Source organism: Podospora pseudocomata, assembly GCF_035222375.1.
Source record: "Podospora pseudocomata strain CBS 415.72m chromosome 1 map unlocalized CBS415.72m_1, whole genome shotgun sequence".
NCBI classification, from domain to species: Eukaryota; Fungi; Ascomycota; class Sordariomycetes; order Sordariales; family Podosporaceae; genus Podospora; species Podospora pseudocomata.
The window spans coordinates 342,475-355,597 of NW_026946363.1; the positions used below are offsets into that span (position 1 = coordinate 342,475).

General features: G+C 52.5%; 5 protein-coding genes across 5 annotated transcripts; 1 reads left to right on the top strand and 4 right to left on the bottom strand.

Moving 5' to 3' along the window:
• Positions 1-129: 129 nt before the first annotated feature.
• QC762_103730 (uncharacterized protein) lies at positions 130-2,517 on the bottom strand (the record flags this gene model as incomplete). The annotated part of the gene is made up of 2 exons (XM_062884762.1): positions 2,148-2,517; positions 130-2,094 (listed from the first exon to the last, which is right to left on the bottom strand). The coding sequence occupies exons 1-2, from the start codon at positions 2,262-2,264 to the stop codon at positions 130-132; spliced, it is 2,082 nt and encodes a 693-aa protein (XP_062747660.1). The 5' UTR covers positions 2,265-2,517.
• A 133-nt stretch (positions 2,518-2,650) lies between these two features.
• Positions 2,651-4,186, top strand: TIM11 (F1F0 ATP synthase subunit e, mitochondrial). Its single transcript, XM_062884763.1, has 4 exons — positions 2,651-2,909; positions 3,121-3,310; positions 3,367-4,051; positions 4,117-4,186. The coding sequence occupies exons 1-3, from the start codon at positions 2,889-2,891 to the stop codon at positions 3,426-3,428; spliced, it is 273 nt and encodes a 90-aa protein (XP_062747661.1). The 5' UTR covers positions 2,651-2,888; the 3' UTR covers positions 3,429-4,051; positions 4,117-4,186.
• A 323-nt stretch (positions 4,187-4,509) lies between these two features.
• On the bottom strand, positions 4,510-6,784 carry QC762_103750 (uncharacterized protein; the record flags this gene model as incomplete). The annotated part of the gene is made up of 2 exons (XM_062884764.1): positions 4,510-6,249; positions 6,308-6,784. The coding sequence occupies 2 exons, from the start codon at positions 6,782-6,784 to the stop codon at positions 4,510-4,512; spliced, it is 2,217 nt and encodes a 738-aa protein (XP_062747662.1).
• Positions 6,785-7,599: 815 nt separating this feature from the next.
• QC762_103753 (uncharacterized protein) lies at positions 7,600-7,884 on the bottom strand (the record flags this gene model as incomplete). The annotated part of the gene is made up of 2 exons (XM_062884765.1): positions 7,600-7,776; positions 7,837-7,884. 2 exons carry the CDS (start codon positions 7,882-7,884, stop codon positions 7,600-7,602), a joined length of 225 nt encoding a protein of 74 aa, XP_062747663.1.
• A 2,558-nt stretch (positions 7,885-10,442) lies between these two features.
• QC762_103760 (uncharacterized protein) lies at positions 10,443-11,411 on the bottom strand (the record flags this gene model as incomplete). Its single annotated transcript, XM_062884766.1, has 1 exon — positions 10,443-11,411. One exon carries the CDS (start codon positions 11,409-11,411, stop codon positions 10,443-10,445), a length of 969 nt encoding a protein of 322 aa, XP_062747664.1.
• Positions 11,412-13,123: the final 1,712 nt, after the last annotated feature.

The following is a 13,123-nucleotide window of genomic DNA, read 5'->3' on the forward strand; positions in this document are numbered from 1 at the left end:
AGTTCACATGCATGTGTGCAATCTTTATCACAACACCATACTTCACCACAAACCCATATTCTCTCATTCACCCCATACAGATAAGATACTACCACATACCCCATCCCTCATTAATAAGTGATACTAACCTCAAACAGCAGTAACCCCATTCACCCCCACCGCCTCGATCCTGTTCACCAACTTCTTCACACTCGTCCACTCTTCATTCCTCAGATTCTCCTTCCCGCCCAGGTCCGGCCCAACCTCAAACACCGTAACCTGTCCATCAATCCCACCAGTCGCCAACCTCTTGCCTTCCGACGGCTCCCAAGCAACCTTGTTCAAACTCTTGCTCAACATCGTCCTCCCGTCCTTCCTCGCGCTCGGGCTGATCCTCGCCACCGGTTCCTCCGTCTCAACAGTGATGTCCCACAGCTCCAACCACCCGGCACCATCCACAAGAGAGAAAACCCCCGGCTTCACCGGCGACCAGGCCGCATCATACACCACATCCTCCCTGACAAAGTCCAACAGCGGCGTAACCTGTGACTCGGTCCCCACAGCAGATCCCAGAGCGGCCACAACCGCAGAGGTGGCAGCCGGCGCCCTCACCTTCCAGAGCTTGACACTCCAGTCCAAACTAGCAGACAAGACCAAATCGCCCAGATCCACCGGGCCCTTGGAAGGGTGAAAGTCAACCGACATGACCGGCGCCGCGTGGCCCTTGTAGCTAACCCTCGCATCAACACCCGCCTTGGCCCCGGCGCGATCATACCGATGGCAGGGATAAATCGTCCCTTCTTCTGATCCCACAAGAAAGAACGTCGGGTCTGCTTGCGGGAACGCAAGGCAGGTCGGGCTGAGATCCTCGTACTTGGCGGGCGCGGGAGTGACCAGTGTCATTGCCTCCTGTGGCTGCGTGAGCATATCGACACTCCATCCGCAGACGGCACCGTCAGTAGAGCATGAGATGATGTTGTTTGCGTTTTGGGTGCCGACAATGTCGACTGAATACACTGGGTGGGTGTGGCCGAGGCCGGTGAGTGGTGTCTTCTGGACAGGCGCTGATCTAGCGCGCGTATCCCATAAAAGCACCTGGCCGCTGTAGGCACCACCGATGATCAGATTCGGGTGGAAAGGCGAGAATTTGGCGGTAAGAATGTCAGACTGAGCGTGAAAGACGAATTCAGGGCGGTCATGAAGGTGCATGTTCCAGACCTGCACAATGCCATCCGGGTCGTGGGGAGCGGTGGGGTTCTTGGTGTAAGATGCCAAAAGGAGTTCTGGGAATTTTGGAGAAAAGTCGATGGAGCTGATCATGCGTTTCTTGGACCAGCGTTCGTCATAGAATTGGGCAATTTCTCTGACCTTTCGCCGGCCTTTTCCTCCAGTGTTGCCGCTTTGTTCATCGTCATCGTCGAGGTTTGCAGCCTGAAGGGTGTAGTCGGTGAGGATATCGTACTCTTCGTCTAGCGCTTTCTCGATAACCTTAGTTGATCTTTCGACAAAGTCCATGAAATCGTCAGACTGTGTAACCGCCTTCAATTCCTCGGCCGTCAAGGCCCGGACAGGAAAGTTCTCCTTAGCTGAAGCTTTCAGCGTCCCATCCGTCACAAGCTCTCTCGCCGCTTTCAACTCCTCCTCGATTTCTTTCCGAATATTTTCTCTTAGTTCCTCCTCTCGGTCTCGTTCCCTCCTGCTTAATCGCTTGTTGGGCGTAGCTGGCACTGTATCTTCGAGGTCCGAGTCTGAAGCAGCTCGTGCTCTGGTTGGTGGTATCCATTCCTCTGTCGTTTGCACACCTTTGCTGTAAGAGAACACCTCCTTCACCGGCGACGGAGGACACTCGTAGACTGTTTTTAACGAAACGGTCGAAAGAATCTGGGGCTGGGTTGGTGCAGGAACAACCTGGGCATTCGCAGGAACCTGAAATTCGGAAGTGGCCGCATTGCTGAGCTCGCCTCCGCTCAAAACACTGTTCGGTCTGCTCCCGCGGCGGGCGGGCGAGTTCATTCCTGTCGAGACAGACACGGAGCGGCTGTCGCCCACCAGGCTGTTAATCAGGTTTTCGATATCATGTCGCGAGGTGTGCCGACCGGGCATGGGCGAAACAAGCTACAGTGGTGTCAGCCAGCTACTTTGGACCCTAACTGTAGGACAGGACGCACCTCGCTGGGGGTTATGCTGCCACGACCAGCTGACTGGCTTGCCCGAAGCTCCCTCTGGCGCTTGAGCTCGGCCAGCTTGGCCTTCTTTGCGAGAATCTCCTCTCTTCGTTGTTGCATGATTGCTGATTTCTATCCGCATCCCACGGCCAAGCCTAGGTTCAAGTTTCTTGAACTGCCAATTCGAGATATCTATCGTTCGTCTTGCAGTGGTCAGGAGGATCGAGAAATAAGATAACGGAAAGTAAACAAAGCACGCCGTTGCTGCTGTGCTGTCTCCTATTTTGTTTGTTGTATGTACACAGTAGATAGCTGCTCTTTCAACCTTCATTGCGCGTCGCCCGCCTTTGCCCAGTTCGAACGCCCGCCCACCGCGACCCTCCAGGCATGGACCAGGGGCCCGCCTACAATTACGCCCGGGAGTGCGCTAAATCACCTGATCTGCTCAAACTCTTGGCAAATGGCATTTGCTACCGCCCGCTGTGAGAGCTTCTTCCAGGCGGGTAGGAGGGACTTGTGGGGCTCCACGTCAAGCAAGCAACCTGCCGCTTCGCCTTAACCAAAAAAACCGCGAAAACTCCCGAGCTTCCCAAAACTTGTTCCAACCTCACCACACCCAACCGGCGCAAATCGACGACAAGCTCCGGCCACGGCCAATTCCTTTCTCCTCGACACCGAGTGCTTCCTCCCGCCCAGATCGAATTTCGAACCCCAGCCAATTCGATTGCCCCCAGATTCCTCAAAATGGCCTCTTCCGGAGTCAACGTGAGTGGACACTGTTACCCCCCATCTGGCTCCCTCCACCCATTGCATAAGAGGAGGCTATAGACACAGGGCCACCTACCTTCCTACAAGTAATTGGCATGGTCCATACTTGGTATTCGGCTTCACAAGACCCAAAGCTCGAGACATAGCGCAAAACCCGCATCATGTGAAAGTATGGTCTGTCCACAATCAAACTAACATGCACACCCAGGTCCTCCGGTACTCCGCCCTCGGCCTCGGTGTCGTCTACGGCTTCTACCACCAGCGCCAGATCTATGCTTCCGACCGCGCCGCCGCCGCCCAGCGCGAGTATGAGCACAAGCAGCAATTAATAGCCCAGGCCAAGAAGGCCTACGCTGCCAAGCACAAGCCCGCTGTCTCCGCGTCCTCTTCCGCCAGCCGTATGTTGATCTGAGGGTAGAGACATGAAACTCGGTAACTAACGCAGAACCCACAGAAGACATCAACAGCTCAAGCTTCGACCTCGAGAGCTTCATCGCCCAGCTGGACAAGGCCTAAACTGTCCGTCGACGAACTTGACGGATAGTGGTGGAAAAGGGAGGGGGATAACAGAGGTGGTAGACCTGGAATGAGCGAACCGAATCTTTTCCGACCAGCGCACAACCGGCCCCTCTTGACTCGACTCGAACTCGCCCTTTGTGGATGTGGGAGGACGGTAGGAAAGACGAGGGAAGGGATGGAAAACCGAACGAAATGGATGGGACGAATGACATCAGCGCCGGAAATACCCTCACACAACCGGCCAATGTCACATCGTTGAGGTTTTGGGGGAAATGGAACAAAACCCCAGAAAAACGGACAGGGCGAGCAAGGCGCGAAAGGAAGGGACGGCAGGGGGGTTTAAAGGCAAAATGGTGATGTATTATTACTGTCGCGGTTAAAAGCGCACAACTACCCACACGGCATTAAAGAGGCTTTTTTTTCGATCATCATCACACACACACACACACGCACTTACTTCTTTCTTTTTCACAAAAGGTTCCTGTGTACAGTTGTTTTGTACATTATAACTGATCTAGACAAGAGACGAGGGTAATAAAGGAACTGGAACAGAAGTAACTTGGGTCATATTCGGTGAAACTCGTTTGGGTATACTCAGGGGGCAGGGGGTACGAATATAGGTACGTGAATAGAGGCGGCCAGCCTAGCACTTGTAAGTCTGGACCAACAAGCTCATGAGATTCAGCATGTCCAGACTCTGCAAATTGGACTGTTCCACACCATATTCAGCAGACCAAACTTGTTTACCACACCAAACCCCTCCACCAAACTTAGCATATTAAACTCACCATATCAAACTCAGGCCGCAAGCTCACCACACCATCATAACGGCATCTTCACCATCGTAGTCATTTGTCTCCGTCAAAGCAATCACTACCTGTACAGTGACAGCAATCATCATGGCAAGTCAGGGTTTGAATACTCCACAAAAAGCCCCTTGTAAAACGCCCTCCTAAAACCGCCATACCATCGCACTTAAATCATCATTTGAGTAAGGTATCCTAACATGCGTCATAGTGTTCAACTCCAGTTACTCCCCCTCTACCAAACGCCTACTCTAACCCCTATGCTACCCCCCCTAATGAGGAAAAATAAACCCTCCCGCCCCTTCAAACCCCCCCGGCGTAACAGGCGTAAACCCCGTGCTCCCTTCCACACCACCACCACCCGTACCCACCTCGCCACCACCACCACCACCACCAGTCCACAATTTCCCCTCAAGGACAGTCCTCTCAATCCGATCAGCAACCTCCATCAAACCCGCCGTCAACCCCCCACCACTACTCCCACCCATCAAACCCCGTAAACACCCCTCCGCGACCGCCAAACTAATATACTCATCATAATGACTAGGGGAACGACACGCCCTCTCCTTAAAGTCTTCCAGCTGCGTCTGCACCAACCTGACAATCTCCGCTTGGCTTGTTGCGTGTTGTTGCCTCCCATCCGTGGGTGGTAACTGAATCACATTCAGCGATAGTCTTCGACAGGACGTAACAAGATACAACATTGCAGCGCCAAAGCTGTCACGGCATATATCCAGCAGCGTGGCTGTTGAGCGGTGGGCGGTCCCCTCTGGTAGAGCTATGCTACTGCTGGGGTAGTCGAGGCCATGACTTGGTTGATACCACGACTGGTGGACGCTCAGAATCTCGAGAGACGAGTTGATCACTGCTTGGGAAGAGGCCGGGAATTGTCGGAACCTCGGTGCAGAAATATATTGGTGGTGGAGGGCTAGCAAGGAGCGGTTGACGAGGACTCTGAGGAATTCAAGTTGTATCCGAGGTCTGAAGGAGTAGTTTGCTTGCGATTGAGTTGCCATAAGCAACACGGATGCCGCTTCTCGAACTTTGCGGCGGAGTTGCTCGTCCCAGGATTGGATTTTGTCATATTTGAGGGCCGTCTGAGCCGTGGTTTGGTTCACGGTGGTGGTGATTTCCGAGAGTATCGGAATGAGGTCGGATAGCTTTGTCTGGAAGGTGCCATCGGTCAAAGCAAGGTCTGATTTGGCGGTACCTTGCTCCAGGACCCAGCCTTGTCCGGTGTGGTAGATGCTGGTGTCGTTAATGTTTAATGGTGGCTCGGCGTCGTAGTCTTGATGTGTACATGATGTTCCTGTCCTCATGGCCACTTGCAGCTCCAGAAGCTGAATAGTAAGCCACAGTCTGCGGCGGATCTCGACTTCGTATGGCAAGAGTTCTGGGAACAAAGCAGATGTTCGGTTGAGATGCAGGGAGACCGCCATTCGACCGAGGTATCCCATGAGGCTGGCCAGCTGCGACGTCTCGCCACCCTTTACAATGTCCATTATTCTCGCGATAACCCCAAGGCAAAGTGTTCGAGCCGAAGTAAGAGTAGGTGTCGAAACAAACGGTGACCGGCAAAGAAAGTACTGAGAACTGTTCAGGAACTGGTCCGTCCAAGAACTCGGCCGTCTTCCCGTACTGGCAAATACTTGTGCGGGGGCTGCTTGGCATCCCAACGCCAGTATCATAAAGAACTGAGCAAGCCATTCCTCGGAGAAATGGTTGACGTTCATCCAAAAGGCCTGGAGCTCAAACTCGTACTCGGCAGGGTGCAAAAGCCGGTATATTGGGTGGATAACCTCGAAATAACACCGTACCAATGTGTCGACAACAGGTCTTGGTGGTAAACTTTGAAGCGCATTTTCTCGGCTTTCTGAACAGTGGCATATTTCTCCAAACGGAAAGTGGTGAACCGGAAGCGCGGCGACCAAATACTTTAAGCTCTGTAGGTGTCTGTATCTCGGCCCCCATTCGGGATCAAGGCCCGCTATGTATGGCCAGCCTTCCCGAAACTAAAATGTTTCCTGTTAGCAAACATGCATGCTTCAGCGGAATCTGGTTCGTCTGTACCTCGGAAACAACGGTGCTCCAGTGTGTGACACCGTGAAGTCTGGGTCTTGCTTCACTACCACTCGGGCCCGGTGTTGTTTGGGGGCTATCTCGTGCTGGACTTTGCGGTGTCTCTCCTGGCTCGCCACTTCCAGACTCATGCTTCGAACTGAAGGGGAATTTCTGGTATACACATTCATCGGCAGCGTCGGCCTGGATACAACGGGAGCAAGGCTGCCCTTTGTCGCATCTGAGCTTCCGTCGATGACATGGTATGCAAACGTAGACTCGTCTGTTCCGTTTTTGGGGTTTCCCTGTGCCTTCTGGGTTGGGCCGGTTTGGATCGAGGATAGAAAAGGTCGAGAAGTAACCTGCTGGCTGCTCTGATTCCATAGTCGATGGTTTCTTCCTGGTGTGTCTTGATGATGGTGAAGCACACACAATGTGGCATTTCCAACCTTGGGCAAGTAGACCCCTTGATTCCAAAAGGGGTGCCATCACAACTGTCCTGCTGATATGGGTCTCGGCAACCTAGGGTGTGGCGGGTGAGGTGGCTTCGCCAGCCTGAGGACAAGCAAAACAAATCTTCAAAAACCGATCAGGCAACAGTAGAATGTGAAGCAGGAGTGACGATATGTTTCCCATTCATGTTCCTCCTTGTGGTACTTGAACTGGCGGCTCAGACGCCAGGGGGGGCTCGAAACGAGTGCCATCGCCATGCGCCAGGCCCCTGTTAGGTTATGCCGAAAGGCACATGGCCAAGCCATTTTTCCTTGTATTGCTGGATATCTCGACGCTCATAACTGAAGCGGTGATAGGGCTAATGATACCCTGACGTCGAGATATTTCCTGTAATACCCGGTTTGGAAGGTTCTGTTGCACAGGTGGGCATGCCCAGGATCACGGTTCGGGTCCGGGGCTCGGAATGAGCTCGCACTTGGAAGATTCGAGAGGTGGTTGAGATCATCTCGTCCAATCCGAAGAAAAGAATGGTCTCATACGGTGAGAAGCAGCAAGAAAAAAAGCCGCGCGGGTGTCACCAATGAACCGATGGTGGTGGGAAGGAACCGTCTCCTTGGGTGCCTGGCTCCTGCCGTGTAACCACTGTCGCCCCTCGAGTGACTTTAGTGTAAAGTTTTGACAGATTCACCAAGGGAAAAACCGAGCAGGGGTGTTTCGCTTTGGTTCAATATGTCTCCGTGTTTGAACGTTGAGGTTGTTGTTGGACCTGCCGAAGGATGGATCCCCCCTGCCAACGACCGCTCTATGACCAACCTTATTCTGTGGCTTACACAACAAACACCTAAACGTACCTACAAACAAGCCGAACTGAATATTATATCCACTGCAAGGCAAACTTCAATATCATAAGGCTTAGGATTCTCAGTCAAAAGCATCTCAAGTCCACTCCTACCATGGGGCAGTTCATCAAGACAATGTTGCTGGATTCCGCGGCAGTGACAAGTTGCTGACAGAAAAGCAGCCTTATACTAGTATTCAATTAGTATCGGACATGTGCTCTTGATTCCGAGAGTGTATGAATTATTGACCTCGAATCCGACCCTCCCCGCAAAATATCCACGCCCTTTGGCTGTCATGTTGATGCCTTGCTCACTGCTTCAGTTGCAGTGCCAATTTCTCACCGCCTCGGCTTCTTGTGCAACAGGGAAAGTCGTTTTTGTATATTTCGTTATCATCGTCCTTTCGCACATCTCAGGTTTGGCGTGGTTGTGCCTCTCGAGACAACCACCAACGTGTAACATCGCGCTTACATGTGCCGCATCTCGATTGCATGCTATTCTCTTTTCACTTTGTGCTACAACCCAAATTCGTCATCTTCCACCGCCGGCGGGCGGGCGACCAAAACCCCCGGACTTTCCATAAAGCAGGAGGTATTTCACAGCATCTTAACAACCTGAAGATCAGCAAGGTCACTCCGACTCCGAGTTCCCTGATATGCTTCCTGAACTACAGCGAATTGTCCGAGATCACAGGGGTGGAATGTCGCGCTTAGACCTAGGTAATGGCTGATTCTCCATGCATCTCGTGTAACCCCAGATAGTTTATCTACCAGTTGACGTCTGACACCTCACAAGTACCCTGCAGTCTGTTGACTAATCTAAAAGTCATATAAGTTCAATGGCCCCCACAGTGAGAGAAGAAGAAGAAAAAAAGGTCAATTATGGGCACTACTACTCTGCACTATCACCAAACCAAAGTCCGAGCAGGGCGTCCGCCACGTCCTCAGAATCCCGTCTGAAGCAAAGACACCTCCTATTCTCACTAAAAGGCTTGTTATAAGCCGTGACGGGGTCGGATGATTTGCATTCTCGTAAGATATCCAATAACAGCAGCTGGTATAAACCGTCTACATTCCAACTCCTGCAGTTCCATCTCCCGAGTTACACAGGGGAAAATCAAAAGACGAGAATATCAGCTCCCACATCATCAAGAGAAAAAGCGGATTAGAGAACAGGTATCCTATCCTACTTCAACCCTTCAGTCCCCGGAATATGACCCCCCTCTACTTCTTCCATCATGACTGAAACAGATCTTTGTATCAGTTCCCACCTTACCTGTGTCCTTATAAGAAGAAAGCAGACCATTACATTCTCACATGGCCCCTTTTGCATTCCATCCCTCCCCCCCCCCTTCCCCCTTTTCCTCTCCCCATTGTCCCCAGTCACCTACCAACCTAACCCCAAACCACTCCCAACCATCCTTCCAGCTTCCCCCCAGCTTCATCTTCCTTCTGTACCTATATCCAGCCAGCCAACCCACCCCCCTTCATCCAAAGTCCACAACAACCCCCTTCTCTCCCAGAGCCCCACCACTTACTCTCTCAATCACATATACGTACCTAGATATGTAATAATAAAACAAGACCATCTTCGATACCAACCCAGCTCATCAGATAGCCACACCGTGCCACAAAAGAAGAGAGAATCTCCACGGAGCCCACTATTTATCCAACCGACGGCCACCCTCCAACCCCCTCAATAAAGAATATAACTAATATCTCGAAGGGTTACTTGTTGAGCGTTAAAGATATTTAACAAGCTTTAAAAGATAATTAAAAGACCTGAAAAGATAATTAAAAGGCCTTGGAAAATGGTTTAAACGCTTTAAAAGATGGTTTAACGGCCTTGCAAGGTAGTTTAACGGCCTCGTATAGGCAGGGTAAGTAAATAGACATGGATGGGCGGCGCTGGTAAGACAAATCGGGGGCTCCGTAGAGGTACTCTCCAAAAGAATGCCATCTCACATGTTAGAGGATGAATTCGACCTAGATCGATTTCAACAAAAGTACTCTTGCGAAACCTAGTAGCAGTCAAGCAGCATCTTCACCTTGCCAAATTCCACTCCACGTTAGAAAGAGAGTTGCATGAAGCTAAGTAAGTAGGTGACAACCAGACAACCTCTCCTCATTTTCTTGTTTACATAGGTACCTATCAGACGAAACACAAGAACCATAAACCAAAACCAATAACTAACTCTGATCATGTCTCTTCTTCAAATATGTACTTTCCGATATGGTATTCGCTATCTATTGCTTCTTTTTTAACATTCCATGTTTCCACACACACACACACACACAAAACTTGTGCTCTTGTCATCATAAACTCTGATATTCGGTGCTGTGCTGTGGCTGCTTTGCTACTGGGTATTTATTTTCCTTCCTCCATGTTTGTTTTCCCTTCTCCTCCCTCCTTAAACTCATCGCGTCTTCTCAAATGCCATTGCTTGCCAACGCAACGCTCTCCAACTCAAGGCTCTCCCAAAATGCTACAATCGCATTGTGCATGTTCCCCGCCACCACCCTCCCATTACCTCGGATCAGCCATAGGTAACTGCGGGCTGCCGCTTGGCTTTTCTCTCATCACCGGCAATACTCCGCTTCGGGGCTTGAAAGCACGGCATAAAAATGTCTTGGTCGGTATGCCGTTTCTCCCCGTCGCAAAATCAGGCGTGTGCAAAATATCTCCCGCCTTTCAAGTAATATCAAACATGGGCGGGAAAAGGCAAGGCTGTGAATACGAGAACCTCTCGGCCCTAGACGTCGGATTTGCGCGCAAAGTGATTACCGGGTCCGCCAAATGTGCAAGTTGAAAAGAAATCAACGTAACTCTCGTAAAACCAGCGTGGTGCTGGCATTTCAGGCCCCTTGCTGGGCGGTTCTGGCGGCTCTCGTCGCTCTGGCAGCTGCGTTGGGATACCGAGACGGGTCGATCCGAGAATGGAGAGGCCCAGGACCATACACGGCGACTCTGGCGTTGTGGTACCTAACAGATGGTCGCGAAGGAGCTGTTGCTGGCTGTGCCTGGGGTGGTCTCTGTTCCGCGTCGATGGCCTGGCGAATGATGTTGTGAACAAAATCGGGAATGCCCTCCCAATGGCCTGCTCTCGCAGCAGCCATCATCCTTGGCGGAAACACATCGTCGGCGGTAAGGGAGTGGGGACCAGGGAAACGGGCAATTTGATCGGCAACATGCAATTCTCCCGACTCGATGGCATTTTTTAGCCAGTTTTCCCATTCCTCGTCCAGCGGCATCGAATTGTCTCCGGATATGTTGCGAAGAGCCACTCGCTCGCGTAGCCTTTCGTTAAGCGCCACTCCGACACTTTCCAACTCCTCATCGCTTTCTTCCTCGATCATCCCATCCTCTGGCGTGGTTACCGGCTCGTCCGACACCTCGGAGGCGCGGCGGTAATATCCGGCTTGTCGGTGCCGAGGCTCCACCCATTCGGGGAATCCATCGGCGGTCGTGTCCCGGATGGCAGTTCCCTGTTCCCGCTCAAACCGTTCCTTTGCCCACCGTGTGCCCTCCCACTTTGTGAGACCTTGGATTTCGGCGTATGTAAGGCGAAGGCCGTCAAAGGCGCGGAATAACCGCCGGTGCCACTGCCATCGACTGAGGCGGATTCGGTGGATGCGATTTGTGTAGTCGAGACCGGGGTATTTAGCTTCGGGTGTGTCCAAGTGGCCGTAGAACGAGTGGACTTCTTGCCGAACCTCAAGGACGAGATATCTTTGGAGAAGTTGAGTGAAGTTTTGAGGGTCTGTCTGTCGCGGCTTCGGAAACATGTACTCGTAGACGAGTTGATCTACTGGGCGGCCCTTCATCTTGACCGGCTTCTCTCAGCACTGCGTGGCTCTCACGAGGCAGGTCAAATGTCAGAAGCGATGGTGTTTATATGCTGTTATCGTAGTGTGATGATGCTGAGTTGTACGGAATTGTGCTGTCTTGCTGAAGATGTCGTGTCTTGTTGAAGAGGAAAGCGTGTGAAATAAAGCCAAAGGTGTTTGACAAAGATCGGCACCGAAACAGGCAGGTGATGATGTATGGTGGGCAAGAAGAGAGGGAAGAAGGAAATTGGGGTCCACGGGACCGGTGTGGATCCCGGGGCACTTAAGTACAGCACGGCAGGAGGGCGTGCGGATGGTGCGGATGCAGATGGCTTTGGTCCCTGGAACGGCTGGACGGGGGGGACAGGCTGTCGGGTGGGTCGGGGGGGGGGGGCGTCTTGGTCAGTCGCAGTCAGAAGTCAGAATACTTGGTGCCCGGAACCTGCAGAGCGTGAATCGCTCTCGGTGTATCGGAAGGTCTGGGTGTGAGAACCTGACGTGGACGGCAAACGAGAGGACGGGAAGAATGGAAGAAGCTCTGCCTAGGTGGCTGTAAAGCACGGCCCGAAGAAGAGAGAGAGAGAGAGACAGCTCACAGCGGAGGCAAGTCGAGAGGCCCAAACAGTTTCCATGTGGGCGGGAAGTCGGTGGTGGTAGGTGGTGGTGCGTGGTGCGACCTTGGGTCAGGAACACTCCTGCCAGCCACTGATAGCCACTGCTAGCCACGGAGCAGCCAGCTGGGACTTACAGGAGAGTGCCACGAGTGCTCCGGAAAGGGAGAGTCATAGAGGTGTGGTGGCACACTTGCATGTGCCTCTGCCGCCATCTGACTGGCAGCCATCGTATCCAACTCCGATATTCCGTCAGGGGCGAGCAGTTTGCGCCGACCAAACACCAAGCAACGCACGCACGCAACCATCGGGCTGGCCGCCTCAGCTGCATCCCACTATCTGCCAATAACGTCGCCTCGTTGTTTCCCTCGCCCGCTTTGGAATTCCTTTTTTCTGCTTCCGGACCTTTTCCAACAGCGCATCTCCCTGTGTGGGGAGCACCATGGACAGCTCACCAACTAAACTTGCTGTCCAAAGTAGATTCGCCTGAATGGGCCATAGCGCACCGTTGGACTCTCCATGCATCTGGATGACTCGCTGGCTCGCTGGGCTGAGCTCAGCTTGAACCCAATGCCCACCTCCTTCTCATGGAATCGTGGAATCGTGGTGATCATCGTGGCATTGGTTTGATCTTCAACCGCAGACCCAGACAGGCACGTTGTGTTTATTCCCCCGGCCGCTTTCGCCGACGCCCACGCCCAGGTGTCTGACCTCAGCTGCGAACATCAGCAGCGACTGCGGAATCACCCAGTCCGACTCTGCACTGCAGTGCGATAAAATGTCGGCCTCCTCAACGGGCCTCGACCGGAGGAATTCTGCTAACTTCCCCATTCCCACCCAGCCATCAAATCCAACAAAGCATCTCATGATCCTCAAAAGACAACCCCCTCCTCGGCCCCCCGCTCTCACTGACCGCCAGATCCCAGCCAAGGAGACCCGCAGAGCCCTGGGCTTCCAAAGTGGAGAGATCTGAGGATGACGTCGGAGTTCATCAAGGGACACTGACTCTGAAAATCTATTTTTTTCTCTTCTTTTCAAGTCACTTGAGCAGCCAAATCCCGACTCGTTTGTTTTGTTTGGCGCCACGCTCGCACAAAA

Bases quoted from the DNA above. Each gene is read 5' to 3' on its own strand.
- TIM11 (XM_062884763.1), top strand. From the start codon at position 2,889: ATGGCCTCTTCCGGAGTCAAC. The intron at 2,910-3,120 runs GTGAGTGGACAC...ATGCACACCCAG, and splicing joins TGGCCTCTTCCGGAGTCAAC to GTCCTCCGGTACTCCGCCCT. The intron at 3,311-3,366 runs GTATGTTGATCT...CAGAACCCACAG, and splicing joins CGCGTCCTCTTCCGCCAGCC to AAGACATCAACAGCTCAAGC.